This window comes from Camelina sativa, chromosome 11, assembly GCF_030686135.1.
Source record: "Camelina sativa cultivar CO46 ecotype springtype chromosome 11, ASM3068613v1".
NCBI lineage: Eukaryota > Viridiplantae > Streptophyta > Magnoliopsida > Brassicales > Brassicaceae > Camelina > Camelina sativa.
In genome coordinates, this window is record NC_141890.1 from 3,478,273 (window position 1) to 3,506,152 (window position 27,880).

The window sequence follows — 27,880 nt, forward strand, 5'->3', positions numbered from 1 at the left end:
TTTTTTTTTTTTTTTTTTTTTTTTTTTTTTTTAAGTTTAACTGGTCGGATCACAATCCTATGATTTATTATTACAATAAATCAAAATAAAAATATGATTTTTGATAAATTACTCGAGAAAAAATCACAACTTTACGGTCAAAACTTACCACACATATATCTCCGGCCGGCGAATTCACTTAGCTCACACTCTCTGAAGCATCACCCAAGAGAAAGGTTTTCTCTTTCTTCTCTCTTCGATGGCTTTCTCATACTCGTTAACTTCTCCTTCACCAAATTCGACTATCTCATGTTCCAATATCCATCAATTTCTCAACCCGTCTTCGTCGTTTCCCGTCTCGTTATCTGTTTCGTCTCCGAAGAGCACCCGCCATCTTCGTCTCGTTATCACATCCGCGGTGAATCCGCAAACGGGACAGCCGACGAAGAAGGCCTCAACGGGTACTGGTGGTGGCAATAGTAATAGTAGCACGAACAAGAAACGTAAGAAAAAGGGGAAAACTGCGAAACCTGTGGACGATTGGGAATTGAGAGATGCGGATGGTCTTGAAGAAGATGATGATTCTGATTATTCTTCTTCTTCGCGGTCTCTAGCAACGTTTAACTCTCCTCCTACCATACCTAAACCACCTGCTGGGTTTGTGATTGATGAAACTGGTAGGGTTCTTATGGCCTCTAAGAAGCGAATCGCCACTGTGGTGAGTCAAAAATTTCACTTTGGTTTTGGACTTGATAAGTATTTGGGGGAAAGGAGAATCTAAAAAGGTTTTTGTTTTGAGTCAGATTGATCCAACAAACAGTAGCCCTTTGGATTGTGTGATAAGAAGAGTATTTACTAGTAGTAAAGGAGAGGATTGTATGCTTCTTTGCCCTGTTGATACGTGAGTAATTGCTGTTTCTCTATCTTTCTCTTATTAGTTTAGCAACTTCTTCTTTCCTGTTTGATTGATTCATTCATTCCTTGCTTCAGGCCAGTTCAGATTTTGAAGAGCACAAATATTGATGGATGGTCAGCGGTAAGTTCTCTCCTCCATGAATCTTTCTCTCATTCGTTGCTTCAGGACTGCACATAGCCTAGTGTAGAGAGTCCTTTTGGGTTGCATAAACACTATGCTTTTGCGAACTCTGATATTGATTCAACATGTCACCCTCTCTAGAATAGTCATTTTCTAGAAAATCGCTTATACTGGGGACCTTTGTATGCTAACCTGAATAGTTCTGTCTTTTAGGTCAGTGATGAAGAAGTTGAATCTCTTCTTCCTGCTGCTGCTTATGCTCTTGCAAAGATCCATATGCATCTAGTACACAGCGGGTATGACTCTGCCCTGTTTCAAGCATGACATTTTTAATATCATATGTCTATTTGTATCTGATACAGTCGAATGGGTTATTTTCACTATAAATCAGGTTCTGTTACACTGCAAGGGGAGGGTTTTGCTACACGGAAGATAATGTCTTCGATTTTCGCACAGGCAAACACACTCTTTCTTCTAATATTTGCACATGACGAAAATTCTTCTGATTAAAATTCTCTGGTGTCTGCTCTGTATGAGCTTGATATCTGATTTTGGCTTCGTTAGTATACGGTGGATATAGGATATCAGGCTTTATATTCATGTATCAAATATCAAAACCATGGTCACGTGAACTTGCATTTTAGTACATGTATGTTGTTATTTTCCTCTGATGTTTTGTTCTCTCGAACTACTTCATTCTAACCGTGAGATGGTATTACGGGTCTGCTCATATACTTAATGTTTAAAGTTTCGTGTCGTACTTTTTTCATATTATTAAATGTGTCGAGCAACAACTGTTTGCAGATGATGGCCAAGATGTTGAAGGCTTGCCAACAGAAGGCATTGAAATTACGTGTTTCCATCTGGTATACCCTTTCTTTTGGCATTTACTTATTGATATGTTTTGAGGTGCCTTTTAGAGTATTCTGAACATCTTTTAGAGATATCACTATTGTAGTATATTATTGTGAAAGTAGAACATGACATTCAATTTTTCAATGTGTCTCTGAACCAAGTTTGTATTTAGTGCTCCATTGTGGATCCAAAGTTGACCCTTACACTCTGATTGTGATATGTATAGTTTGAATTCTGTTGAACATGAAACTCCCTTTCTTGTTGTCTAAATATAAATGATGGATTCAGGATGGATCACACTATATGGTCTACACACCTTCAGATCCACTTCTCTTTGTTGCTGCTAAGGTAAGCTTGTTCTTATTGGTTGTTTATTGTCATAGTTATAAGCTGTAGCAGAAGTGAGCTTTTTATGCTGTTACTTTCATAGAAAAAGATATGGAATCGTTTAGAAAAAACAGAGTGATAAATGGCAATTTCATCTATGCAGGATCAAGATGGGCTGCTGCAAATTGCTGATGATGTAAGTGAACCTCCATTGTGTACTTTTATCCTATGCAACTTGGTTACCCATACTGGGTCTTTTGGGTTAATGAAAAGGTTTTAAGCAAAAGCTGAACCACCAGACGTTGACCAATTTGTAAATTCAGGAAAGAATAAAGGAGACTGTTAAAATTGAAGTAAGTAGTTATGCGATAGGCCTATTAATGATTTTTGGTTCTCTGGATTTAGAAGAGAGAATTTCTTGTAATCATAACAGTAAGGTTTCTCTGTGATCGTCATTATGAAGTAAGCTTACCATTATATGCGAATGGGTTTGCAGGAGCTCTTAGACGATCCAGCTGTGATCAGCGCCATAGACGAGGAAACCGAATTCAATGCCTTGGTGGTACGTAGAGAATAGAAACAAACATTATTAATAAATTTGAGGTTGTTTTGTTAAAGTGATGTTAAATGTGGTTATTGATGTTTGGGCAGGAGGAAGAGGCGGCTCTCCTTGAATCACTTCTTGGGGAAAGAATTTAAAAGCTTTCATAGGGACTACTTAGCTTTTTTGTGTTACATAGTTGCTCCCCCTGTGTAATTTTTCAGTTCTCTTTACCATTTTGTTTTTTTTTATATAAAAACTCATTTACCATAATCATTGATAAATTGGGTTCGATCGTTTGTATGATCCATTACCAAAATAGAAGTCCAAATGACCAAGTGATCCATGCAGCACCTTAGCACTTCCAACATCACTACTAATATATCAAATGATTCTTTTCTATTTTTAACATACCAAACATGTGTGTGCTCGCTCTTGTGGAAGTAGGACCGTACAAAACCTATCCACTTAAGAAAATTAATAGCTTTTGATTTTCTTTTTAGTTCTTTTGTGGTTGACTTCAGTAACCTCTGCCCTGAACTTGAGGGGTTCTCAGTCATGTCCATGGCGCTAATCGTCCGACCTCACTTTGTTCCTGGTAAATTCTCTTCTTTCTTTGTTCGATGCCATCAAAATTTGTCTTTTTTGTAATCCATTATATAGTTCTCAGAAGAAAGGGTTTATGAGAATTTTAGTGTTGTCTGCTCCTCTTTAAGAAAAATAAAAATTGGTCGTGAATGGTTTTAATTTACATTATTGTCATAACATGTTCTCACTATTTTCTTTATATAATTGGAATTTTCATGAAATGGGTACATCACATTTGATTGCTTTAGGAAGTGCTGAAAATTCTGGGAGTAGAAGGAAGAATCATCATTGGATTGGTTTCGATTTGGGAAATGGATTGAGTTTAGGGAGAAAACATCTTATGAAACCCAATGGAGCTTCTATTTGTTGCTCATTTGGTACAGACAAGGATCCTCTCTTACCTTCTATCCAGCATTTAGCCGATGCTCGTCTCATTTATAGTGTTTCTGCAGCACTGGGTCATAACAAGGTTTTGACTTGCGATATTTGCTTGTTTCTGTTCCCCTCAATTCTCTTTTGCATAACAAGGTTTTGACTTGCAATATTTGGCTGTTTTTTTTTTGTTCCTCTCATTTCTCATAGGAATCACATCCAGAATGCAGTGCAAGAGTTCCAGCCATTATTAATGCTCTTGAGAAGAATGAGCTCACTCCTAAGGCATGAAACAATCAATCTCTATCTTTTTCATGTGACATTCCATCTATCTTACGCACCTATAGCTATGGAAGTTTCGTTAACCGTAATTTACAATATTCAGTCGAATCTTCAGAAAGTGGAGACCAAAATATCTCTCTGAACCATAATGCTTGTGGATAATTTTGTAGGATTGATCTTGCACTTTTCTGGTGAATTAGATTTGATATGATCTGCAGTCTTAGAATTGCACATATTCTCATATGAATCAAATGCTAAATATTTCTCAGTGGATTCTTTCCGAAAAATGTTAGATAGCTGTAGTTGGTATGCTTTTGTTGTATGCACCAATCCGTGTCTTAGAGCCTCATTTTTCCATTGTTCCTCTCTTTTCTTCTTTTCGTTCGATACTTTGATTTTTGTATGGTGAAGATCTCTGTCACTCTTTTACCGAAAATGATCTCGGATCTATCAATGAGTGCTCATATGTGAATCCTTTTTCCTTGTTTATTTCAGTTCCGCGGCTCACAGATTCTTGAACTCGCAAATTTCAAGACTGCAAGTATAGAAGATATTGCAAATGTTCACGACAGGGCTTATGTCTTTGGCCTTGAGAAGGTTATTTGCTTCCCTCATTCTTACTAGTTTTTTTACTGCACAACTTTTTATTGCATAAGTAACCAATTCATGGACATATAAAATAGCAATGTAAGTAGGATTGCAGATAAGAAATGTATGAGTTTATATTAACCATAACAAAGGCATTCTTAGTTTAGGCAATGGATGAGGCGTCAGATTCGGGACTAATTTTCATCGAAGGCTCTGGACCAACATATGCCACTTCTACGGTAACTGCTCTGTTCTCATCGGTTTACATCTCTAATGACACCATCTTTCCTGCTTAAAATCTCTTCCCCTCTGTGCCAGACATTCCAAGATTCACTTATCGCAGCAGGAGCCGGAATGGCTTTAGTTGATTCAGTGGTGATGTCTCGTTTCACCATGTTAGTCTGTTTTTTATTGCTTCAGTTTCATTATGTTGGAACTGGTTATAGATTTCTTAGTAACTTTATGAGTATTTTGTTTCAGATCGCAGCATCCAGAAACAGCCCAGATCCTCCCACTGGTTTTGCATTGATAAGACCTCCAGGACACCACGCCGTACCAAAAGGTCCAATGGGGTTCTGCGTTTTTGGAAATGTGGCAATTGCAGCTCGTCACGCCCAACTCGCACATGGTCTGAAACGCGTCTTCATAATTGACTTTGATGTTCACCATGGGAATGGTACAAATGATGCATTTACTGAGGACCCTGATATTCTTTTTGTCAACTCATCAGGTAAGCCTCTATGACATTATTGCATAACATGTTTTTAGGATCATCGATTAAATAACACAAAAATATGAGTCGATTTACACAAGTCATTTTTTTTTTTTTTTTGACAATCACACAAGTCATTTTTATATTCTGAAAAACACAGGATGGAAGCTATCCTGGAACAGGAAAGATCAGTGACATAGGCAAAGGAAAAGGTGAAGGCACCACTCTAAATTTACCTCTACCTGGAGGGTCAGGTGATATTGCGATGAGAACTGCTTTTGAAGAAATCATTGTTCCATGCGTTCAACGGTTCAAGCCAGATCTTATTCTTGTTTCTGCGGGGTGAGTGAGTGTAAAACGTTTTTTCGTTTCTCTTTGAATTGTATCACCATTATCTTACCAACTACTCCTCTGTTTTATTGCTTTATCTGCTTAAGGTATGATGCTCATGTCCTGGATCCACTAGCAAATCTACAGTTCACGACAGGAACATACTACTCACTGGCGAAAGATATAAAGCGGTTGGCGAAAGAAGTGTGCGGAGGACGTTGTGTGTTTTTCTTGGAAGGAGGATACAATCTTGAGTCACTTTCATCATCTGTGACAGACTCGTTTCGAGCATTGCTTGGAGAAGAAAGCTTGGCATCGGAGTTTGATAACCCAGCCTATTTGTATGAAGAACCAATGAGAAAGGTGCGAGATGCAATTGAGAGAGCCAAAAGTATTCATTGCTTATAAGGAAGATTTGCTTGAGAGGTTCTCCATGTTGCCTAGTATCAAACTGGACTTATGTTTTCTTTTTGATACTGCACTTATGTTTTCTTTCGTAAAGTTGTTGGGTCTATGTATAAAGACTAACAATATATGTGGAAATGTAGAGTTTATATGCTTAACAGTAAACACTAAAACCAAATAAAAAGCATGACAAACTCTCCTCTATTCTCTTCATTCCCACGGTTCAATAACAACAACCGTCAATTTATTGCCCCTTTTTCTCTAATTACAAAACATCTCTATAGGGATTATTGTAGAAAATGCTATTTTGTAACCTAAGTCTTATGAATTTTTATTTTTTCTAGATGATTCTGTGGATTTGCCATTTTTGGCTACTTAAAATGATGTTTGTACGTCCTTGTAAATGTACATATCTATGGATCTGGTTTTTGTCTAAACAATTTATAATTTTTTATCACCTTTTTATATTTTACTACATGACAAATAATGTTGTCACTCTATATTTTACTTTAAAATCCTGTTTAAATCTTTTATTCTCATCATTAGCAACTTGTGTACAACAATTCTAATACAAATAAATTCTAATAATACTAAATATAAGATATTGTAAAGTAATTATAAAACAATAATGAATTGTATATCTAAGGGAACATGCAAACTAAGGAAACGGTATACGAGACAAACCAATATCATTGTCATTTGGATAATAATAACAGTTTCAATACCATCGATGATAAAAATCTCCACTTTTCTCATATGCATATTTTTCTGCCTTCAAATATTCATATGATATTTGTTGCTTAATTCACAATAATCCCTGTTGAGCATAATCAAACTAGAAGATACGATTTTGTATTATTTGTTAGACTTTAACTATATGATGGTGTTATCTTTGTACAATTCTTTTATCTACCATTAGTTTAACAAATGATTTTTGTAGGGAGATGCCTTGGAAGTTGGAATACTAGTTTTTTGAGCTTTTTCAAATTTTATTAGACAAATATCTAAACCAATAGGTAAGAGCTTAATCAACCGACATCTTTCAACCAATACTGTCTCCAAATTTACCTAGATCTCTGTTTCTTTGCAAAGTTTACTCATATTTGGAAGACTTGTTAGTAAAATAAAATGAAGATTTGCAAAACAAGTTTATCAAGCCTTAGTTGTATTTACAACTTATATGACTTTTTCTGTAAATTAGTTTCTATTGTAATGAAATTCTCAAAAAAAAAAATTGAAATATAAACTTATATGTTTATTTAGACGATCTATATTTAATACCGCAGGTAATATTTGTTAATAAACATCTAAAGAAGTAAATGACTAGAACATGGCGATCATTAATGACAAATCAACGTTTGTTAAAAATATTATGGTAATGTGGTTTTGTCCAACCTAAGTAAATGACTAGAACATAATGATCGTACTAGTAAAAATTAGTAAACCTTTTTGGTAGTTATTATAGCTAGACCATTTCTCATCGTTTAAAACTTAATCATGTAAAAATATCATTTTTATTTGTAAACATTATTGATTACGGTTAAGTTATGTGAATAGAAATGTGATTATGATTATGGTTATATAATAAAATCGGGAGGTAGATATTTCTAGTCAACCTATTTAAAACGAGCCCAAGACTGATGACCATCACACAGTCACACCTAATCATGTCTATGTAAATGACATAAACAAAACTTACACGTACTTATTCTTTTTTTGTCATTATAAAAAGAAAAAGAAACGAAAATATCTCAACCCGCCGACCAACTCCAACAAAAAATAAACATAAATATATTATAGAATAAAAATCGTGGGAAGAACCGAAGAAGTAAGAAGAAGTCTCTCGTTACGTTATCTTCATGCAAATCGAATTCTTTTGACTCGTATACAAACCAATCCGCCACGTGCGTCGTCACCACCATCCTTCACGCGCCACGTGTTCCCAATCCACCGCCGTGATCCGCCCCACCACGCCACGTTACGTGATTCAGCATCTTCTTCTCTCTCTCTTACGTCCCCACATCGGACTTATAAAAACATGAGATATTTTTTAAAAGATTCATATGTACGCCCTGAACAAATCCACTATTTTCTTCTATATATAATCAGATCAATCAAAGACTGAGAGAGATTCATCAAAAACTTGTTTTGTTTTGTCTTCAAGCTAAATCCGAGAGATGGAATTCGAAGTAAGCAAGAGAATGAATATGTTAGAGAGGAGGCCTTCCATAGAGACAGAGCCCATGACGTTGCATCTCGATCAAATAGAAAATGCTCGAGAAGAAGCTATGTTTGTGATGAAAACTAAAACAATGGAGGAAGCTATGGATATCTTCACAAAGGTATTAATTATTTACTTGATTAATTCTTTAAGTTTCTTCAATTTCTCGTTTCTTTGTAACATTATCTAATGGATGATATGTGGGGAAAAAAAAACAGGAGACGCATGAGGGTTTAAGAGCTAGTGAAGAAAGAGGACGATGCATAAATTTGGAGGATGACGATGATGATGAAGACGAAAGAATGACGTTTATGAGTCCTCATGGTTGGGACATTGCTACCGCTCCTTTCTAATTTCTTAACTCTTCTTTTTTTGTCTCTTTGTTTTTCACTTTCCGCTACTACTCCTTTAATCGCTTTTGTACATCCTTAAGCATATATAGATGTTGTATACGCCGTGAATCCTTCGTTTATTATAGAAGGAAAAAATCTTTATCAGTAAGATCGAACTTTTTTTTTACGATATATCATCTTTAAATCATTAAAACCTAGCTAGGGTATATCCATAGTAATAATCAAAACAGATAACTCTAAATTCAGCCAACCATGCATGGGAAACCAAAACATCCTATTAGTATTAGTCGTAGAGTTTAAATATAATTTATCTGGGAAGAAAGCAAACGGATCACGAAGACAAATAGACAATAGTCTCAAAACAGAGAAGCAATCATCACGGGTTAATTTGTCATGGGAGAGGATGACTGATCATGTAGCTGCACCTCTTGCTCAATGTTTTGTAGAATACACCCATGCATGTTACCTTCGTTTGTGGACATAAGCCATCGGGCGAAATCGTGAATCACTGCGTGCATTGCAACCGTCTCATCATCAAGACCGTCTTCTAAAAGAAAAACGTCTTTCAAGCCTTGGACCAACACAAGGCCGTCGTTTTGGCATCCCTCGCAATCTTCTATGATTCCTTTTGATACCATAAGGCACACAATCTCTTTTACCTTGATTACGCAACTCATGGGATACGAAGCACATAATAAAAAGCATGGTTTCATCTTTTTGTCTTGCAAAGAATCATATGTCAACTTTAGAGAAGCATATATGATTTTACGAGTAAATTTGACCGCACGGTCTGCCTCTTTTAGGTCTTGCAAATCAAACTTCCACCAGACGGCAGGTAAATTTGATCGTCCTATTAGGTTCCCCACGGCAGTGATGGCAAAAGGATAACCTTGAAGTTTGTTACAAAGTTGCTTTGCAATGGGTGCGATAGTGGCTGACGTAGCATTGTCTCCAACCAGGGAGCAAAAATACTTCCAAGCATCATCAACGCTTAGGAAGTCAAGTTTTAGGGTTTGATCAACTAGCAGCTTCCGGCACACACCGCGGTCCCTAGTGGTGATAAGAATTTTGACTCTCACCCCATTGTCTCCTTGATAATTTCTCCATGGAATACCGAAACGATCTAGATCGATGGAACTCTGAGCGTCATCGAGGATGAAGAGACACGTTTTAAATTTCAGCAACTTGCGGAAGATTAAACCAGCTATTACAGCGTCGGGTGCATCCTCTGCGTAAAAAAGGGTCAACCTACGAGCGATTTGGTGTAGTTGCCTTCTGAAGTCAAACTTTTTACAACATTCAACCCAAATCACTAAATCAAACTGTAGAGCACAAGTTGGATCCTCAATGTTGGTGTGCAAAGTGCTTGCAATGACCGTTTTTCCAGAACCTTCTAAGCCCCACAGAGCAACCCTATTAACCGCATCGTCCTTTAGCAGGGCTGTAATTTTGGCTACAAAACCCCCCAAATAACTCTCATGATCTGCCGTAGGACCACAAGTTGATTGCACAGGAACACTAACCCACGCCATGTTATTCATGATGTGAGCCTCGGCCTCCTCGTCCTATATATACCAATTTTAGTTTCTTTTCAAAATCAAAAACTTCACTGAACTTACGGATCTAGCAGATAGCAAACATATTTTTCCCAACAAGCTAGGTAAAAAAAAGTAAATAAACTACTCAAGTGATTTACAATATCTTTAGGGGAAAAGGTCCAAACTTACCAGATCGGACCATCCTTGTCTCCTCGAATTTTCATTTCGGCTTTTTTGTGGTGGGGAAAAACACAACCACCTCAACATCTTTATGCTTCGAAATCCCTAGGTTTTTATAGCGAAGTTGCAGAGAAAAATGGAGGACTCGAGAGAGATCTTCTTTTTGTTTGCCCTTTTATCAGTTTTCCTCTACTACTCCCTTAATCTTTCTTATAAATATTTGCATATTTTTAAGCGTATATATTTATATGTAGATGTGTTAAATATCTCAAGTCATCATCAGTACTGTTGAAAAAAATTTCGATAAACATACATCATCTTAAGTATATCTGAAAGCGTAATTAATATTTGATCCTAGTCAATATTTTTGATGTGAGAACATTTTTTTGTCTTGATCTCATGGGCTTAGGGCTTAATTTAAGTTACAAACCAACAATATGATATCAAAGCCTTGAATCTTACTTCAATATCTCAATCTAAAACGAAAATTGATACAGAGGCATCATCAGTAAGGTCTAAAATTGTTACTTTGTCTTATGCATGTGAACAATTGGAATGTTAGAACTTGAAGCAACGGATATACGTAACTTCCATGCAAAAATGAAAAATGGAAAAAAAAAACATTTACGAAACAACTAAAATGAGTTTAAACTTAAAATGGAAATATACAAGTTAAAGATGGTAAAAGGACTTTTGAAGGACATTTCGACATATAGGATTTGAACAGTCAAAAGCAACAAAATTTATTCTTACATTACTGAAATTGATTATACAAAAGAAGTTTTGGAATGTGTCAACACCAACGTAATTTTCTTATCTATTAATTCATCGACAAATAACTTTTTAGTATGATGGCTGATATATGTTTCTAAAATATCTAAGGTCGGACATTACAGTCGTAGGGATTCTCTCTTTGACAAATGCAGTCATGTTCATCCGTAGGTGGTTTGGGTTCATCTTCCAAGTTCTTACATGTGCATTGAAGAAAACGTTGTTTCATTTTAGCTTCCATTTCTTTAAAGCATTTCTTCTTACCATGAGAACCACATTTTCCAGGAAATGTGATGAGATCCCAACAGTCTTGGGGAGGTGCTCTAGCTGCTTCCACCTCTAAATTTTTTATCAACCAATTATAACAATTTTTTAGCTTATAGAATAGAGTAATACAATAGATTAATTTTGTATAAAAACATACTACTCTACCTTCAATATGGATTAGAATCAAACAGATGAAAATACAAGAAGAGATAAACAAGGTACTTGACCTCATGTTTCGAAAAATTGATAAATATTATCTCTACTGCTTGGAGATATTTAATTTTTTTTTTGTCTAATTATGTTCTTTTGCAGTCACTTATCCACCACTCGTAGTATATATTAACCACACAACAAAATAAATTGTTCCGATAAATTTGAGAAGAAAAACATAATTAAAGGGTGGAGCCAAGTCAACAAGATCGGCAGAAGAATCAGCTTCCAATTTTTAGAAAACATGATTCTTACGAAAATTCAATTTTTCTTTGCGATTTTTCTTTTTTGTTATAGAAATGATTTTTATTGATGTTTCGAAATAAAATTTTTGATTATGTAATTTTGAAATATGATTTACTTGACACTTATTATTATGCGTAAAATCTTCCATAATATTTTTTAAGCTATGATATTTTGAAATTTTTCAAAAATATCGGAACTTAACAAATTTTTATTTATTTAATTGGCACAATTTAAAAATCGTTTAACTTAATATAATTTTAGACAAAAGTTAGACCGGATCAAACCAAACCAAACCAAACCAAACCGAAATATATCGAACCGAAAACCAGATTAGCTGGGATTGAACCAGGCGAGAGAGCGTTCTCTACACGAAGAAGAAGAAGAAGAAGAAGAAGAAAGCTGTAATTTTTATGGTGTTGCGAGGAAGAAGAAGAAGAAGAAATCTGCAATTGCAAGTAATTAAAGGCGAATTCTTGAAAATTCCTTCAGAGAAATGAATGGTCACTGTTTATTTGCAGCCTCACCTCCTCGTCTCTTGCCTCGTCTCTTGCCTCTTCGCTCAATATCATCGAGTGTTTCTTTTTCTTCTTCTTCTTCCGGTAGTTACAGAATCAAATTCTCCGATGATGCCGCCGTTGAGTGTCGGAGTCTCTGTTTCTCCGCTAGTACAAGACAAGGGATCTCTGTTCCTATTCTCCGAGATTGCTCCTTTCGAATTCCTTGTGGACAATTGTGGATGATTCTTGGTCCCAATGGCTGTGGGAAATCTACTCTTTTGAAGGTCTTTCTCCTTTCTCTCTCTCTTCCTACATCTCTTCTTTTCCTTAAATCATTGCATTTGCAGAGCAAAGACTCAAGCTTTTTGTTAATGAACTGTCAATGTTCTTAAGTCTTCTTTGATCTTGTGTAGACTAGGTTTGCTACTCTTGGTTACTATCAGTGGGTTTTATAGATTATATACTTTAAAGAGTCCTCTGTATCATCATACAGTGTAGCATAAAACTCAGGGAGAAGTCAAATCTGTGGATGTTGTTTTGTCTGTGTAACTAAGACTGATTTTAAACAAATGCCAGATACAATGTTTAATCTTCATGAAAACTGCTTCGAACTCTACAGATTTTAGCCGGTGTAGTGAATCCGACCAGCGGTACTGTCTTTGTGGAGAAACCAAAGAATTTTGTATTTCAGAATCCCGATCATCAGGTTAGTTTTGTTGCTCTTGCAATGTGACTACTGTTTCGTTTAGATGGTAAAGGATCATACTTTTATCTCCATCTTTGATTTGTATCTTTGTTTTATGGTTGAGTTGCCTTGTGGTTAAGCTTCTTTTTTCCTTATTACATACAGCCTTCATCCAAACCTTTAATTTGTTTGATAAGAAAGCAATGTTTCTAGTTTTGATAATAACGTTGTAAGAATCAATTTGTTGCCACTGCTGAGGCAGATTAGTTAGTAACAACTGGATTTGCTAAGATAATGACGCTCATTCTGGCCACATTTGAAACCTTCTTTTTCATCTCAGGTAGTTATGCCTACAGTAGAAGCTGATGTGGCCTTCGGTCTTGGCAAGTATCATGACATGGATCAGGAAGAAGTTAAGTCTAGAGTGATTAAAGCTTTGGATGCAGTTGCTATGCGTGATTATATGCAGGTAGGCTTATCTGAACTGCATGACCGTAAGATATCTCTATGTCTGCTAGTTCAATTTAAGAAATTTTTTAGTTCTGTTATTGTTTCCAGAGACCGATTCAAACTCTCAGTGGTGGTCAGAAACAAAGAGTTGCCATTGCTGGTGCTTTAGCTGAATCTTGCAAAGTGCTATTGTTGGATGAGCTCACAACTTTCCTAGATGAGTCTGACCAGGTAAGACAAAATGCTTGTTAAAAACACTAGTAATACTGTTAGACTACCCTTCTGTAATTAGAATATTTCAACTCAGCATAATATGATGATTGTGTTGAGCTAATTTGATCTTGTTGTATGGTAGACATTGGAAGTGAGTAACTTATGTTGAGCTTCTCTGAATCGATGCATATTGTTTTCTCGGGTTTGTTTTTTGTTCTGCAGATGGGTGTGATCAAAGCTGTGAAAGATCTGATAAATGCAAAGACAGGAGATGTGACAGCATTATGGGTGACACATCGGTTAGAGGAGCTCGAGTATGCGGATGGAGCTGTGTATATGGAGAACGGGAGAGTGATCAGGCATGGTGAAGCAGCCACCATCTCAGATTTCATTAAGGCCAAACAATCGTTGTACATTGATCAAATTGGTTCATAACTTCTTCTGTTACAGAGTTTTTCTTTCTTAATCGAAAAAAAGTGAAAGCATATATAGAGGCAATGAAAGAAGTCGAGATTTGCTAAGAATTTTGTAAACTATTGTGATCATATAGTTCTACTGTAGTTAAAGGCTCAATTTTGGGTTTTGAATCTTCATCGATTCTCAGGTTAGAGCGTAGACGATGTGTTTAGACGTGAGTTGAATACTAGTAAACTCTGTTTTCCGAAGGGAAAATAAAGAAAGTCGTCTAAATTATGTGTGCCCCCTATTTTGACTATACTTCGTCAAAGTGAAATACGCACAACAAAATATGTCTTTAATCATGCTCCAAACCGGATGATATTAAAATAACACCGTCTATGATCATGTTTTATCAGCCGCACCTCAGTGTAACAGAAAGATTATATTAATTATGCTTATTTGCTTAACTTGTAGAGGTAAACATGTCTATTTAGAGCAACCAAAGGTGATGGCTGCTATAAATATGAGTGTCCATGTTTCTATATATACATATTCAACACTTGTCCTTTGTTTATTTATAATAGATGTACATCTACTTGCATCTTCGAACAATTAGGTGGGATGCATTGGAAAATAATAAGAATGATCGTCAATTTAAGTTGGTTGCAAACTAATGTAGCTAGTATGGATGTTTGAGTTCAGAATCATCAACATCACTAGCTTTTCTTGAAAACGGTTAATATCTTCCCTCGTAAGATGCATATACATCGCGAAGTCAGTCTAGAATATGTATTTAGAAATTGCTTACCGGAGTTATATCTGACTATTCTCTACCGAAAAAAAAAAAGAGAATAGTCTGATATATAAGCATGTATAGAGAACGTACATAAGTACGTAATTAGGCTCATGTTGGTAGTACGTACAAATCTATAGTGTAAGAACTAGTATAACGAAGTAAATTTGGTATTTTAAAAGAGTTTTTGTTTGGATGAGTATAATAATTATATTACATAAAAGATGAGGGTGTCTTGTAAAAAGAATAAAAGTGACTTATCATCCATAACCCTAGAGAAGAGAAGAGAACCAAGACCAACCCTCTCTTTTTTATTCCTTTTTTTTTTCTTCTTCTTTGTATTATTTTTCATCCTTTTTATCATTTCACCTTAGACTATTTTATCGATACCTCTTTCTTCAACAATTGCTTGGTTTGATATAGGTGGAGATGGAGATAGCATCCATGGAAATGTCTAGAGGAAGCAACAGTTTTGACAATAAGAAGCCGAGTTGCCAGAGAGGTCACTGGAGACCTGTTGAAGACGACAATCTCCGGCAACTCGTGGAACAATATGGTCCCAAGAACTGGAATTTTATTGCTCAACATCTCTATGGAAGATCAGGTAATACTATATTCATATTTTGATAAATTTCCCATATATGTATGTATCGTTTGTAGTAGATCTATGTGTTTTATATATAATTGAGTGATATGGATTCATAGGGAAAAGCTGTAGATTGAGATGGTACAACCAACTTGATCCAAACATCACCAAGAAACCTTTCACAGAGGAAGAAGAAGAGAGACTTCTTAAAGCTCATCGGATCCAGGGTAATCGTTGGGCGTCCATAGCTCGACTGTTCCCTGGGAGGACCGACAACTCCGTCAAAAACCATTTTCATGTCATCATGGCTAGACGCAAACGCGAAAACTTATCTTCCACGGCTACTTCTACGTTCAGCCAAACTTGGCATAATGTTTTGAGCCCTAGTTCTAGTGTTACAAGGCTTAATAGATCCCAGTTTGGGCTATGGAGGTATCAAAAGGATAAGAGACGCGGTCTCTGGCCTTGCTCTTTTGTTCCATCCCCTGGAAATGATCAATTTGGATCTTCATCAGTCTCTAATGTCCGCCACGAAGTTCTTCTTGAGAGGAGAACGTCGAAAGAGTTGGTGGATCATCACAATCACACATTTCACGAAGCAACACCAGATAATAACAAGACTTCAGGTGAAGATGGACCATCTATGGAAAATGATGTTGAGAAGAACAATGTTACTTTCATTGATTTTCTTGGTGTCGGATTAACTTCTTAGGTTGTTATATCACACCTTAGTGATTTTAAGGTTTATATCATTAGCGGTTAGCTATCATTTTCAGCCTTTTGCTTCCTTAAACTCTCATACTGATCTTCTATCAAATACAACTCTCGTTTTTCATGCATTCAAATCTATATCATATACTTAATTAGGTGTATATATGTATAGGTATATATATATATATATATATGTGTGTGTGTTTTTATATGGCATGGTTTGCTATTTTATACAGAATCATATAACAAATATGTATAGGCATCATGTAACAGAATCATGTAACAAATAGGTATATGGGCCGATAGGGTGTAGAATTACATACATGGGACTAATTAGCAATTCGCTAATTAATGTATTGGAAGTGGTGAAACTTGAATTGTGAATCTATATGAGAGCTTGTATCAGAATGCATATGTTATATAATATGAAAATTTTAGTGCGTTAGTTACATTAGACCGTCACAACACAAATAATAATAATTTGTTGTTTAAAAAAAAATAATAATTAAACATGCTACACAAACATTTGCATGGTGTTGGGCAAAAGGATAAATTAATTTCTTGTCTGCTATTGTTTTACGGACGTGCTAAAAACCAATTTATATATAGATATTCGCTGCGGTCATCTAGTTTTGTCGACTGCTAAATTAGTATAATAATATATATAGCCTAGGCAATTAGCATTAAAACAAGTTAGCTGTATTCAATAATATCTGAGGGAGACATATACCTGGTTACATATCTTTTAAAGCTAATCTAGTCATGTATGTACCTGTGAATCAATTAAAACACTACATTTTTATAACTTTTTTGTTGGTTTCCGGCGATAAGAAGCTTTTCTTTTCAAGTTTAACTAAGTGCATCACGATTAAGCTTGTGTCGTCTATCGAGCTAATACCCTATTCCTCGACCACGACGAATATATTTAGTGAGTTATAACAGTTGTTAACAAGCTGAATCTTAATTAGGCTGAGCTTTTAGGATATGGCCGTATTCTTTTCATTGTTACCCAGTACGGTCGATCTTGGGCCACTCTGCGGTGTACGTTAGACTCGTTACGAACCTACGATTTTGTATTTCATTTTTATTCGATTCTTTTTTATATGTGATTTGCGAAAATGAAGAAAATACAATATGCATGGGACACTGGGAGACGTACATATTTGCAGAAATGAGAAGTTTATCCTTAAGGTCAACCTGTTACGATTGAAAATCACATGTATTTGACATATTATAATAAACAAATGAAAGAAATTTTATTATAATACAAAAGAAGTTTTGGAATGTGTCAACACCAACGTAATTTTCTTATCTATTAATTCATCGACAAATAACTTTTTAGTATGATGGCTGATATATGTTTCTAAAATATCTAAGGTCGGACATTACAGTCGTAGGGATTCTCTCTTTGACAAATGCAGTCATGTTCATCCGTAGGTGGTTTGGGTTCATCTTCCAAGTTCTTACATGTGCATTGAAGAAAACGTTGTTTCATTTTAGCTTCCATTTCTTTAAAGCATTTCTTCTTACCATGAGAACCACATTTTCCAGGAAATGTGATGAGATCCCAACAGTCTTGGGGAGGTGCTCTAGCTGCTTCCACCTCTAAATTTTTTATCAACCAATTATAACAATTTTTTAGCTTATAGAATAGAGTAATACAATAGATTAATTTTGTATAAAAACATACTACTCTACCTTCAATATGGATTAGAATCAAACAGATGAAAATACAAGAAGAGATAAACAAGGTACTTGACCTCATGTTTCGAAAAATTGATAAATATTATCTCTACTGCTTGGAGATATTTAATTTTTTTTTTGTCTAATTATGTTCTTTTGCAGTCACTTATCCACCACTCGTAGTATATATTAACCACACAACAAAATAAATTGTTCCGATAAATTTGAGAAGAAAAACATAATTAAAGGGTGGAGCCAAGTCAACAAGATCGGCAGAAGAATCAGCTTCCAATTTTTAGAAAACATGATTCTTACGAAAATTCAATTTTTCTTTGCGATTTTTCTTTTTTGTTATAGAAATGATTTTTATTGATGTTTCGAAATAAAATTTTTGATTATGTAATTTTGAAATATGATTTACTTGACACTTATTATTATGCGTAAAATCTTCCATAATATTTTTTAAGCTATGATATTTTGAAATTTTTCAAAAATATCGGAACTTAACAAATTTTTATTTATTTAATTGGCACAATTTAAAAATCGTTTAACTTAATATAATTTTAGACAAAAGTTAGACCGGATCAAACCAAACCAAACCAAACCAAACCGAAATATATCGAACCGAAAACCAGATTAGCTGGGATTGAACCAGGCGAGAGAGCGTTCTCTACACGAAGAAGAAGAAGAAGAAGAAGAAGAAAGCTGTAATTTTTATGGTGTTGCGAGGAAGAAGAAGAAGAAGAAATCTGCAATTGCAAGTAATTAAAGGCGAATTCTTGAAAATTCCTTCAGAGAAATGAATGGTCACTGTTTATTTGCAGCCTCACCTCCTCGTCTCTTGCCTCGTCTCTTGCCTCTTCGCTCAATATCATCGAGTGTTTCTTTTTCTTCTTCTTCTTCCGGTAGTTACAGAATCAAATTCTCCGATGATGCCGCCGTTGAGTGTCGGAGTCTCTGTTTCTCCGCTAGTACAAGACAAGGGATCTCTGTTCCTATTCTCCGAGATTGCTCCTTTCGAATTCCTTGTGGACAATTGTGGATGATTCTTGGTCCCAATGGCTGTGGGAAATCTACTCTTTTGAAGGTCTTTCTCCTTTCTCTCTCTCTTCCTACATCTCTTCTTTTCCTTAAATCATTGCATTTGCAGAGCAAAGACTCAAGCTTTTTGTTAATGAACTGTCAATGTTCTTAAGTCTTCTTTGATCTTGTGTAGACTAGGTTTGCTACTCTTGGTTACTATCAGTGGGTTTTATAGATTATATACTTTAAAGAGTCCTCTGTATCATCATACAGTGTAGCATAAAACTCAGGGAGAAGTCAAATCTGTGGATGTTGTTTTGTCTGTGTAACTAAGACTGATTTTAAACAAATGCCAGATACAATGTTTAATCTTCATGAAAACTGCTTCGAACTCTACAGATTTTAGCCGGTGTAGTGAATCCGACCAGCGGTACTGTCTTTGTGGAGAAACCAAAGAATTTTGTATTTCAGAATCCCGATCATCAGGTTAGTTTTGTTGCTCTTGCAATGTGACTACTGTTTCGTTTAGATGGTAAAGGATCATACTTTTATCTCCATCTTTGATTTGTATCTTTGTTTTATGGTTGAGTTGCCTTGTGGTTAAGCTTCTTTTTTCCTTATTACATACAGCCTTCATCCAAACCTTTAATTTGTTTGATAAGAAAGCAATGTTTCTAGTTTTGATAATAACGTTGTAAGAATCAATTTGTTGCCACTGCTGAGGCAGATTAGTTAGTAACAACTGGATTTGCTAAGATAATGACGCTCATTCTGGCCACATTTGAAACCTTCTTTTTCATCTCAGGTAGTTATGCCTACAGTAGAAGCTGATGTGGCCTTCGGTCTTGGCAAGTATCATGACATGGATCAGGAAGAAGTTAAGTCTAGAGTGATTAAAGCTTTGGATGCAGTTGCTATGCGTGATTATATGCAGGTAGGCTTATCTGAACTGCATGACCGTAAGATATCTCTATGTCTGCTAGTTCAATTTAAGAAATTTTTTAGTTCTGTTATTGTTTCCAGAGACCGATTCAAACTCTCAGTGGTGGTCAGAAACAAAGAGTTGCCATTGCTGGTGCTTTAGCTGAATCTTGCAAAGTGCTATTGTTGGATGAGCTCACAACTTTCCTAGATGAGTCTGACCAGGTAAGACAAAATGCTTGTTAAAAACACTAGTAATACTGTTAGACTACCCTTCTGTAATTAGAATATTTCAACTCAGCATAATATGATGATTGTGTTGAGCTAATTTGATCTTGTTGTATGGTAGACATTGGAAGTGAGTAACTTATGTTGAGCTTCTCTGAATCGATGCATATTGTTTTCTCGGGTTTGTTTTTTGTTCTGCAGATGGGTGTGATCAAAGCTGTGAAAGATCTGATAAATGCAAAGACAGGAGATGTGACAGCATTATGGGTGACACATCGGTTAGAGGAGCTCGAGTATGCGGATGGAGCTGTGTATATGGAGAACGGGAGAGTGATCAGGCATGGTGAAGCAGCCACCATCTCAGATTTCATTAAGGCCAAACAATCGTTGTACATTGATCAAATTGGTTCATAACTTCTTCTGTTACAGAGTTTTTCTTTCTTAATCGAAAAAAAGTGAAAGCATATATAGAGGCAATGAAAGAAGTCGAGATTTGCTAAGAATTTTGTAAACTATTGTGATCATATAGTTCTACTGTAGTTAAAGGCTCAATTTTGGGTTTTGAATCTTCATCGATTCTCAGGTTAGAGCGTAGACGATGTGTTTAGACGTGAGTTGAATACTAGTAAACTCTGTTTTCCGAAGGGAAAATAAAGAAAGTCGTCTAAATTATGTGTGCCCCCTATTTTGACTATACTTCGTCAAAGTGAAATACGCACAACAAAATATGTCTTTAATCATGCTCCAAACCGGATGATATTAAAATAACACCGTCTATGATCATGTTTTATCAGCCGCACCTCAGTGTAACAGAAAGATTATATTAATTATGCTTATTTGCTTAACTTGTAGAGGTAAACATGTCTATTTAGAGCAACCAAAGGTGATGGCTGCTATAAATATGAGTGTCCATGTTTCTATATATACATATTCAACACTTGTCCTTTGTTTATTTATAATAGATGTACATCTACTTGCATCTTCGAACAATTAGGTGGGATGCATTGGAAAATAATAAGAATGATCGTCAATTTAAGTTGGTTGCAAACTAATGTAGCTAGTATGGATGTTTGAGTTCAGAATCATCAACATCACTAGCTTTTCTTGAAAACGGTTAATATCTTCCCTCGTAAGATGCATATACATCGCGAAGTCAGTCTAGAATATGTATTTAGAAATTGCTTACCGGAGTTATATCTGACTATTCTCTACCGAAAAAAAAAAAGAGAATAGTCTGATATATAAGCATGTATAGAGAACGTACATAAGTACGTAATTAGGCTCATGTTGGTAGTACGTACAAATCTATAGTGTAAGAACTAGTATAACGAAGTAAATTTGGTATTTTAAAAGAGTTTTTGTTTGGATGAGTATAATAATTATATTACATAAAAGATGAGGGTGTCTTGTAAAAAGAATAAAAGTGACTTATCATCCATAACCCTAGAGAAGAGAAGAGAACCAAGACCAACCCTCTCTTTTTTATTCCTTTTTTTTTTCTTCTTCTTTGTATTATTTTTCATCCTTTTTATCATTTCACCTTAGACTATTTTATCGATACCTCTTTCTTCAACAATTGCTTGGTTTGATATAGGTGGAGATGGAGATAGCATCCATGGAAATGTCTAGAGGAAGCAACAGTTTTGACAATAAGAAGCCGAGTTGCCAGAGAGGTCACTGGAGACCTGTTGAAGACGACAATCTCCGGCAACTCGTGGAACAATATGGTCCCAAGAACTGGAATTTTATTGCTCAACATCTCTATGGAAGATCAGGTAATACTATATTCATATTTTGATAAATTTCCCATATATGTATGTATCGTTTGTAGTAGATCTATGTGTTTTATATATAATTGAGTGATATGGATTCATAGGGAAAAGCTGTAGATTGAGATGGTACAACCAACTTGATCCAAACATCACCAAGAAACCTTTCACAGAGGAAGAAGAAGAGAGACTTCTTAAAGCTCATCGGATCCAGGGTAATCGTTGGGCGTCCATAGCTCGACTGTTCCCTGGGAGGACCGACAACTCCGTCAAAAACCATTTTCATGTCATCATGGCTAGACGCAAACGCGAAAACTTATCTTCCACGGCTACTTCTACGTTCAGCCAAACTTGGCATAATGTTTTGAGCCCTAGTTCTAGTGTTACAAGGCTTAATAGATCCCAGTTTGGGCTATGGAGGTATCAAAAGGATAAGAGACGCGGTCTCTGGCCTTGCTCTTTTGTTCCATCCCCTGGAAATGATCAATTTGGATCTTCATCAGTCTCTAATGTCCGCCACGAAGTTCTTCTTGAGAGGAGAACGTCGAAAGAGTTGGTGGATCATCACAATCACACATTTCACGAAGCAACACCAGATAATAACAAGACTTCAGGTGAAGATGGACCATCTATGGAAAATGATGTTGAGAAGAACAATGTTACTTTCATTGATTTTCTTGGTGTCGGATTAACTTCTTAGGTTGTTATATCACACCTTAGTGATTTTAAGGTTTATATCATTAGCGGTTAGCTATCATTTTCAGCCTTTTGCTTCCTTAAACTCTCATACTGATCTTCTATCAAATACAACTCTCGTTTTTCATGCATTCAAATCTATATCATATACTTAATTAGGTGTATATATGTATAGGTATATATATATATATATATATGTGTGTGTGTTTTTATATGGCATGGTTTGCTATTTTATACAGAATCATATAACAAATATGTATAGGCATCATGTAACAGAATCATGTAACAAATAGGTATATGGGCCGATAGGGTGTAGAATTACATACATGGGACTAATTAGCAATTCGCTAATTAATGTATTGGAAGTGGTGAAACTTGAATTGTGAATCTATATGAGAGCTTGTATCAGAATGCATATGTTATATAATATGAAAATTTTAGTGCGTTAGTTACATTAGACCGTCACAACACAAATAATAATAATTTGTTGTTTAAAAAAAAATAATAATTAAACATGCTACACAAACATTTGCATGGTGTTGGGCAAAAGGATAAATTAATTTCTTGTCTGCTATTGTTTTACGGACGTGCTAAAAACCAATTTATATATAGATATTCGCTGCGGTCATCTAGTTTTGTCGACTGCTAAATTAGTATAATAATATATATAGCCTAGGCAATTAGCATTAAAACAAGTTAGCTGTATTCAATAATATCTGAGGGAGACATATACCTGGTTACATATCTTTTAAAGCTAATCTAGTCATGTATGTACCTGTGAATCAATTAAAACACTACATTTTTATAACTTTTTTGTTGGTTTCCGGCGATAAGAAGCTTTTCTTTTCAAGTTTAACTAAGTGCATCACGATTAAGCTTGTGTCGTCTATCGAGCTAATACCCTATTCCTCGACCACGACGAATATATTTAGTGAGTTATAACAGTTGTTAACAAGCTGAATCTTAATTAGGCTGAGCTTTTAGGATATGGCCGTATTCTTTTCATTGTTACCCAGTACGGTCGATCTTGGGCCACTCTGCGGTGTACGTTAGACTCGTTACGAACCTACGATTTTGTATTTCATTTTTATTCGATTCTTTTTTATATGTGATTTGCGAAAATGAAGAAAATACAATATGCATGGGACACTGGGAGACGTACATATTTGCAGAAATGAGAAGTTTATCCTTAAGGTCAACCTGTTACGATTGAAAATCACATGTATTTGACATATTATAATAAACAAATGAAAGAAATCATCTTGTTGTAATTGTGAAATTAAATAATGCCACCGACAATTTTTCAACCTCATATGATGAACTGTAGCATTGGGATTATTGTCGACCGTCTAAATTATTTTAGATGATTACAAATTTATCTTCTCGCAAAATATATGTTTCTGTAACCAATAATGATTTATGCGTTAGTGATGAATGGTTATTATTTCATCAGTAACAGATTTTTCCTAAATCATAAATATTTGGGATATATGGTTTGTAATCTCAACCTTTTTTTGCAGAAAGTTCATGTACACAGTGCCGGCTTAAGACATGTGCTGGGGGTGCTAGAGCACCGGGTCCAAGGATCCAAAAAAAAAATTTACATGTAACTTTTTTTTTTTTGAAAAAAATTGTATATGTTTAGAGATTTTTTAGAAAATAGCACTGGGTCTAAGCAAAGTTTGAGCCGGGCCTGCATGTACATCATTGTATTTATCAAATATATTGCCAATTGTAAAATGATTATATTAACTATATATATTCATTCAAATATCTAAACATTTTATAAATGGTTGATTTATCAAATTTACATAACAAAAAGAGATTTATTTTGACTGTTCTTAAACACACAAAACAATGGATTGAAATAATCGTTCCAAGATTATAACTCTTTACGTTATGTCGAAAAACAAACTCACTGACCAACGACGACGCTTTCATGCACCTAAACGCAATTCTTTTTGTAGTGGGTGAAATACAAACGGTGTGTGGAAAGACAATGACAATGACGGTAACAATAATGAATAAGCAAAATCTTTATGGAATGATTCAAAGTATATTTCGTTACACAATGTGTATGTATAAAAAGAATCAAGATTCACAAAGCAAGAACCAAAAAATCGTGTTAAAAAGGAATAACCAAGATGACTTTTATCAAAGTGACCATGAATCTTTGCCCCAAAAAAACATTGCTCAAACTCATGGCCACTTCTATCACCACATGGAAATTCTCAATAAATCTCAAAAAACTCATCTATGAACACACTGAGGTATTGAACCTTTCTTCTGCAACAACTGTGGACATGACAGAGGAAATACGCCACTCGCGTAGCCTGAAACATCCTTGCATTTCCATTTCTCGGTCTGCGGTAACCCGAGAAGCGTAACATTTCTCAAACATATGTCTTGAAACGACGTGCCTTCAACACCTAGCAACATTGGGGCCTTTCTTGAATTCAGACTCACAACATTGCTAATATAAATCCCTTTTACTCTAGGAAGAGCTTTCGGATCCCATTTGTCGTCCGAGTGATCATTTGAGCCACTGCTGAATCTGATTGGAACTTTCACTTTCTCTAATAACACATTATTAAAGGTGATATTCGAAATGTACCCGCCTCTTCCTTTATCTGTTTTTATACGGAGCCCAGCCGCAGAATCCCAAACGTGAATATCTTCAACGGTTATGTTAAAAATCCCACCAGACATCTCACTTCCTATTCCAACTCCTGAACAAGTGCGAGTAGTACCAGAGATCCTTCGGATTACAATGTTTGAACTTGAACGTGCCACAGCCATTCCATACTGGTCCCAACCGCTCTTTACAGCTACAAGGTCATCACCACTTTGAATGTAACAGTCCTCAATGCAGACATTGGTGCTAGAGTCTGCAATATTATTCAGAGATATAAGATAGGCTTTGATCGTTTCAAATACTAATTTACGCCTAAAACGCACACAGAGTTTGACATTTGATACAACCAAGGCCTAAGCAGGTGATTTACACAAGGTAAGAGGGTAATACAGAGTAGAGATTATGTACCTGGATCTATACCATCGGTGTTAGGAGCATTCATCGGAGCAAGGATGGTCATATTTCTAATAACAACATTACTGCAAAACAAAAGTTCCAGAGGTCAACGAACCATGCACGCTTGTGTGACACAGCAGCATAAACGCATGATTGGAAGTAACTACGAACCTGCAATAAACAGGATGGATTGTCCAGAAAGGAGAATTGAGCAAAGTGAGATTAGAGATGAGTATGTTATGAGAGTTCTTGACTTCAATAAGATGGCCTCTTGTATGCACCAATGTTCTGTTCCACCATAACTCCCACCACATTTTCCCCTGTCCATCTATTGTCCCATTCTCTCCTGCATTTTTTTTTTTCGAAAAGCCAAGAAGTTAATTCTAGAGAACTCCAAACTTTTCTAAACCACAAAACCCCAAAAACAGTGAGACCCAAAAAAAATCCGAAATCATCCTTATCTCAAACTGTCTCTGTTTCTAAATAGTAAATACTAATTGCTGATGCTTATCAGATTACCAACAATGCTGAAGCATTAGGCAAAGACCAAATACTTGTAATTTGGACTGGATACTAGAATTATAATTAATGTCAAAGAATGAGAGACATTGAGATTAATATTCTTAACAAAGCAAAGAAAGCAGGCCACATTGTTCAATAAAACCCAGCAGTTGGATACAAATTTAATAACATTTGTGACGTTGAAACAGCAAAACACATACCTGTAATGACAACATTAGTGAGATTGTCTCCATGAATGAGGCTAATGTGTCTACCACCAGGTCTCTCTCTCCCTCTTCCATAAGAAGGCAATGGCTCTATTATTGGCCACTCGTCTATGTCCTATCAAAACCATAATCATATCAATATTGTAATACAACGTAGAATTAAAAATGAAAAAGAAACAGAGAAAGTATCTGTATTAGTACACATGAAAATGTGCTAATACACACTAGCAGACAAGATTTTTAACAAAATCAAAACTTGACAGCAAAAATCAGGAATAATTTAATATAAATTAGGGGACAACACAAGTAATCTGATTAGATCTTATTTCGTACATGAACATGCTTCAGACAAAAGTTGTCTATACATCTTAACTCTTCTTGGAATCTAATTATATATAAAAAAAATGGTTTCTTTCACTTCTCCCCAGACTTACTTAATGTTATTTACAGCTACTATTGATTGACATAAGCACATTCCTTCATTTTAAACAAGTCCTACAAAACAGTGATTCTTGATTTCAACTAGCTAGTCCACCCATTTACAATCAACAAGATTTCCACTATAAGACTATTCCACTCAGAAAAATAATAGCTTTTGTTTGGTGTATCAAACCATGGTGGGTCCATTGTAACCACTGATCGTGATTAGCGTAATCAATAGTGCTACTTTATGAACCAACGATTTAATCAAAAATCAATCACAAACCCCAATTCTGAATTACCACAGATCAATCATCAAATGTTCAACAAAAACATTAACCTATTGAATACTCTTTTTAAGCTGTTCAGAACCAAACAACAACAACAAAAAAACGAAAATTTTATCAATGTTGTGTTATAGAATTGTATATATAAATTTTAAAAAATGGTACCTTGGATCCCAAAATCACAGCGCCGTGTTCGAGAAAGAGCGTGAAATTGCTGGTGAGGTTGAAGCTTCCAGAGAGCCACGTGCCCTTTGGGACATTGAGCTGGACACCACCCTCCGCCGCAAAACCTGCAAGGTGCCCTACGGCGCGACGGAAAGCAGCCGTGTTCGACGTTTTACCATCTCCGACGCCGCCGAAATCGGTGATCGACATGACGATCCGGTTGGGAGACGGGTCGTGGTTGAAAAAACCGGAGCAGGTAACCGGGTCATACGGAGAAGTCGGGATCCAGAGAGGTAAGAAAGAATTGGAAGAGATTTGGAGAGAGAGAATGGCTAAGACGGTGAAAACAAGGAGAAGAAACGCCCACGATGGTCTTGTAATGGCGCTCAATACCGTGGTGGGCTTCTTCTCCGATTCCATTCTGTTTTTTTTTTTTTTCCAAAAAACAGAGGAACTTTAATAGCCCATGAAGAAACAGAGAAGCTCTTCCCAGATGATTACGAACAGAAGAACACTAAAGTATAACTTTTTGATGGTTGGAGAGAAGAATTTGCATGTGTGCGCAATGATTAAATTAGATAATAGATAGATACCTTACCTCTAAGATGTAATAAAAGAAAAAAAAAAAAAAAGGAAAATGTATACACAGACACAAGATGTGTCGTGAAAAGGGCACTAATAGGTGTGCATGTGAAGGGCCAAAAAAGCCAAAGGTAAGGAAGGAGAAAAGTGAAAATCTTGAGAAATAATTTATATATGATGATGATGGATTCATCACGGATACGATTGTGAGG

The 27,880-nt window shown here is 35.7% G+C and overlaps 10 protein-coding genes and 1 pseudogene across 16 annotated transcripts; 7 read left to right on the top strand and 4 right to left on the bottom strand.

Annotated features, from left to right (window-relative positions):
• The first annotated feature begins 2 nt into the window (after positions 1-2).
• On the top strand, positions 3-3,057 carry LOC104721469 (uncharacterized). 2 transcript variants are annotated; one of them, XR_015571473.1, is made up of 10 exons: positions 3-697; positions 783-880; positions 970-1,015; positions 1,229-1,311; positions 1,407-1,471; positions 1,820-1,881; positions 2,159-2,218; positions 2,361-2,550; positions 2,694-2,759; positions 2,849-3,057. XR_015571473.1 is itself a non-coding variant. In XM_010439457.3 (10 exons), the coding sequence occupies exons 1-10, from the start codon at positions 239-241 to the stop codon at positions 2,894-2,896; spliced, it is 1,020 nt and encodes a 339-aa protein (XP_010437759.1). In that variant the 5' UTR covers positions 3-238; the 3' UTR covers positions 2,897-3,057. The 2 variants fall into 2 exon arrangements, 1 of the variants encoding a protein (XP_010437759.1); XM_010439457.3 differs by having other exon boundaries at positions 2,361-2,393.
• A 93-nt stretch (positions 3,058-3,150) lies between these two features.
• On the top strand, positions 3,151-6,219 carry LOC104721470 (histone deacetylase 14, chloroplastic-like; annotated as a pseudogene). The gene is made up of 9 exons (XR_015571472.1): positions 3,151-3,336; positions 3,575-3,795; positions 3,909-3,983; positions 4,476-4,577; positions 4,736-4,807; positions 4,887-4,943; positions 5,049-5,298; positions 5,441-5,622; positions 5,718-6,219. The product of XR_015571472.1 is annotated as a histone deacetylase 14, chloroplastic-like (transcript).
• Positions 6,220-8,073: 1,854 nt separating this feature from the next.
• Positions 8,074-8,758, top strand: LOC104721471 (uncharacterized). Its single transcript, XM_010439458.3, has 2 exons — positions 8,074-8,357; positions 8,455-8,758. Exons 1-2 carry the CDS (start codon positions 8,193-8,195, stop codon positions 8,587-8,589), a joined length of 300 nt encoding a protein of 99 aa, XP_010437760.1. The 5' UTR covers positions 8,074-8,192; the 3' UTR covers positions 8,590-8,758.
• Positions 8,759-8,972: 214 nt separating this feature from the next.
• On the bottom strand, positions 8,973-10,121 carry LOC104727595 (putative disease resistance protein At4g27220). Its single transcript, XM_010446687.1, has one exon. The coding sequence runs from the start codon at positions 10,119-10,121 to the stop codon at positions 8,973-8,975; it is 1,149 nt and encodes a 382-aa protein (XP_010444989.1).
• A 918-nt stretch (positions 10,122-11,039) lies between these two features.
• On the bottom strand, positions 11,040-11,632 carry LOC147933599 (putative defensin-like protein 233). The gene is made up of 2 exons (XM_087473278.1): positions 11,511-11,632; positions 11,040-11,417 (listed from the first exon to the last, which is right to left on the bottom strand). The coding sequence occupies exons 1-2, from the start codon at positions 11,575-11,577 to the stop codon at positions 11,185-11,187; spliced, it is 300 nt and encodes a 99-aa protein (XP_087329404.1). The 5' UTR covers positions 11,578-11,632; the 3' UTR covers positions 11,040-11,184.
• A 505-nt stretch (positions 11,633-12,137) lies between these two features.
• On the top strand, positions 12,138-14,219 carry LOC104721472 (ABC transporter I family member 10). Its single transcript, XM_010439459.3, has 5 exons — positions 12,138-12,582; positions 12,918-13,004; positions 13,324-13,452; positions 13,542-13,664; positions 13,869-14,219. The coding sequence occupies exons 1-5, from the start codon at positions 12,295-12,297 to the stop codon at positions 14,079-14,081; spliced, it is 840 nt and encodes a 279-aa protein (XP_010437761.2). The 5' UTR covers positions 12,138-12,294; the 3' UTR covers positions 14,082-14,219.
• Positions 14,220-14,651: 432 nt separating this feature from the next.
• Positions 14,652-16,263, top strand: LOC147933600 (transcription factor MYB54-like). Of its 3 annotated transcripts, none has more exons than XM_087471875.1 (3): positions 14,652-14,780; positions 15,262-15,442; positions 15,544-16,263. In XM_087471875.1, the coding sequence occupies exons 2-3, from the start codon at positions 15,268-15,270 to the stop codon at positions 16,134-16,136; spliced, it is 768 nt and encodes a 255-aa protein (XP_087328001.1). In that variant the 5' UTR covers positions 14,652-14,780; positions 15,262-15,267; the 3' UTR covers positions 16,137-16,263. The 3 variants fall into 3 exon arrangements, with proteins under 3 accessions (XP_087328001.1, XP_087328002.1, XP_087327999.1); XM_087471876.1 differs by lacking the exon at positions 14,652-14,780 and adding an exon at positions 15,126-15,176; XM_087471873.1 differs by lacking the exon at positions 14,652-14,780 and having other exon boundaries at positions 15,134-15,442.
• A 1,165-nt stretch (positions 16,264-17,428) lies between these two features.
• Positions 17,429-17,955, bottom strand: LOC109127626 (putative defensin-like protein 233). Its single transcript, XM_087471812.1, has 2 exons — positions 17,834-17,955; positions 17,429-17,740 (listed from the first exon to the last, which is right to left on the bottom strand). The coding sequence occupies exons 1-2, from the start codon at positions 17,898-17,900 to the stop codon at positions 17,508-17,510; spliced, it is 300 nt and encodes a 99-aa protein (XP_087327938.1). The 5' UTR covers positions 17,901-17,955; the 3' UTR covers positions 17,429-17,507.
• A 505-nt stretch (positions 17,956-18,460) lies between these two features.
• LOC147933601 (ABC transporter I family member 10-like) lies at positions 18,461-20,542 on the top strand. Its single transcript, XM_087476353.1, has 5 exons — positions 18,461-18,905; positions 19,241-19,327; positions 19,647-19,775; positions 19,865-19,987; positions 20,192-20,542. Exons 1-5 carry the CDS (start codon positions 18,618-18,620, stop codon positions 20,402-20,404), a joined length of 840 nt encoding a protein of 279 aa, XP_087332479.1. The 5' UTR covers positions 18,461-18,617; the 3' UTR covers positions 20,405-20,542.
• Positions 20,543-20,974: 432 nt separating this feature from the next.
• On the top strand, positions 20,975-22,586 carry LOC104721473 (transcription factor MYB54-like). Of its 3 annotated transcripts, none has more exons than XM_087473287.1 (3): positions 20,975-21,103; positions 21,585-21,765; positions 21,867-22,586. In XM_087473287.1, exons 2-3 carry the CDS (start codon positions 21,591-21,593, stop codon positions 22,457-22,459), a joined length of 768 nt encoding a protein of 255 aa, XP_087329413.1. In that variant the 5' UTR covers positions 20,975-21,103; positions 21,585-21,590; the 3' UTR covers positions 22,460-22,586. The 3 variants fall into 3 exon arrangements, with proteins under 3 accessions (XP_087329413.1, XP_087329414.1, XP_010437762.1); XM_087473288.1 differs by lacking the exon at positions 20,975-21,103 and adding an exon at positions 21,449-21,499; XM_010439460.2 differs by lacking the exon at positions 20,975-21,103 and having other exon boundaries at positions 21,457-21,765.
• A 1,887-nt stretch (positions 22,587-24,473) lies between these two features.
• LOC104721474 (putative polygalacturonase) lies at positions 24,474-27,859 on the bottom strand. The gene is made up of 5 exons (XM_010439461.3): positions 27,087-27,859; positions 26,209-26,329; positions 25,658-25,832; positions 25,499-25,569; positions 24,474-25,343 (listed from the first exon to the last, which is right to left on the bottom strand). Exons 1-5 carry the CDS (start codon positions 27,504-27,506, stop codon positions 24,706-24,708), a joined length of 1,425 nt encoding a protein of 474 aa, XP_010437763.1. The 5' UTR covers positions 27,507-27,859; the 3' UTR covers positions 24,474-24,705.
• Between the last annotated feature and the right edge of the window lie 21 nt (positions 27,860-27,880).

Coding starts and splice junctions, on each gene's coding strand:
- LOC104721469 (XM_010439457.3), top strand. CDS start 239: ATGGCTTTCTCATACTCGTTAACTTCTCCTTCACCAAATTCGACTATC. Junction 1,312..1,406: donor ATGCATCTAGTACACAGCGG/GTATGACTCTGC, acceptor ACTATAAATCAG/GTTCTGTTACACTGCAAGGG. Junction 1,472..1,819: donor TGTCTTCGATTTTCGCACAG/GCAAACACACTC, acceptor AACTGTTTGCAG/ATGATGGCCAAGATGTTGAA.
- LOC104721471 (XM_010439458.3), top strand. CDS start 8,193: ATGGAATTCGAAGTAAGCAAGAGAATGAATATGTTAGAGAGGAGGCCT. Junction 8,358..8,454: donor CTATGGATATCTTCACAAAG/GTATTAATTATT, acceptor AAAAAAAAACAG/GAGACGCATGAGGGTTTAAG.
- LOC104727595 (XM_010446687.1), bottom strand. CDS start 10,121: ATGGCGTGGGTTAGTGTTCCTGTGCAATCAACTTGTGGTCCTACGGCA.
- LOC147933599 (XM_087473278.1), bottom strand. CDS start 11,577: ATGAGGTCAAGTACCTTGTTTATCTCTTCTTGTATTTTCATCTGTTTG. Junction 11,418..11,510: donor GATTCTAATCCATATTGAAG/GTAGAGTAGTAT, acceptor TAAAAAATTTAG/AGGTGGAAGCAGCTAGAGCA.
- LOC104721472 (XM_010439459.3), top strand. CDS start 12,295: ATGAATGGTCACTGTTTATTTGCAGCCTCACCTCCTCGTCTCTTGCCT. Junction 13,453..13,541: donor CTATGCGTGATTATATGCAG/GTAGGCTTATCT, acceptor TATTGTTTCCAG/AGACCGATTCAAACTCTCAG. Junction 13,665..13,868: donor TCCTAGATGAGTCTGACCAG/GTAAGACAAAAT, acceptor TTTGTTCTGCAG/ATGGGTGTGATCAAAGCTGT.
- LOC147933600 (XM_087471875.1), top strand. CDS start 15,268: ATGGAGATAGCATCCATGGAAATGTCTAGAGGAAGCAACAGTTTTGAC. Junction 15,443..15,543: donor ACATCTCTATGGAAGATCAG/GTAATACTATAT, acceptor ATGGATTCATAG/GGAAAAGCTGTAGATTGAGA.
- LOC109127626 (XM_087471812.1), bottom strand. CDS start 17,900: ATGAGGTCAAGTACCTTGTTTATCTCTTCTTGTATTTTCATCTGTTTG. Junction 17,741..17,833: donor GATTCTAATCCATATTGAAG/GTAGAGTAGTAT, acceptor TAAAAAATTTAG/AGGTGGAAGCAGCTAGAGCA.
- LOC147933601 (XM_087476353.1), top strand. CDS start 18,618: ATGAATGGTCACTGTTTATTTGCAGCCTCACCTCCTCGTCTCTTGCCT. Junction 18,906..19,240: donor GGAAATCTACTCTTTTGAAG/GTCTTTCTCCTT, acceptor CGAACTCTACAG/ATTTTAGCCGGTGTAGTGAA. Junction 19,776..19,864: donor CTATGCGTGATTATATGCAG/GTAGGCTTATCT, acceptor TATTGTTTCCAG/AGACCGATTCAAACTCTCAG.
- LOC104721473 (XM_087473287.1), top strand. CDS start 21,591: ATGGAGATAGCATCCATGGAAATGTCTAGAGGAAGCAACAGTTTTGAC. Junction 21,766..21,866: donor ACATCTCTATGGAAGATCAG/GTAATACTATAT, acceptor ATGGATTCATAG/GGAAAAGCTGTAGATTGAGA.
- LOC104721474 (XM_010439461.3), bottom strand. CDS start 27,506: ATGGAATCGGAGAAGAAGCCCACCACGGTATTGAGCGCCATTACAAGA. Junction 26,330..27,086: donor CTGTGATTTTGGGATCCAAG/GTACCATTTTTT, acceptor TGGTTTTGATAG/GACATAGACGAGTGGCCAAT. Junction 25,344..25,498: donor CACCGATGGTATAGATCCAG/GTACATAATCTC, acceptor ATAATATTGCAG/ACTCTAGCACCAATGTCTGC.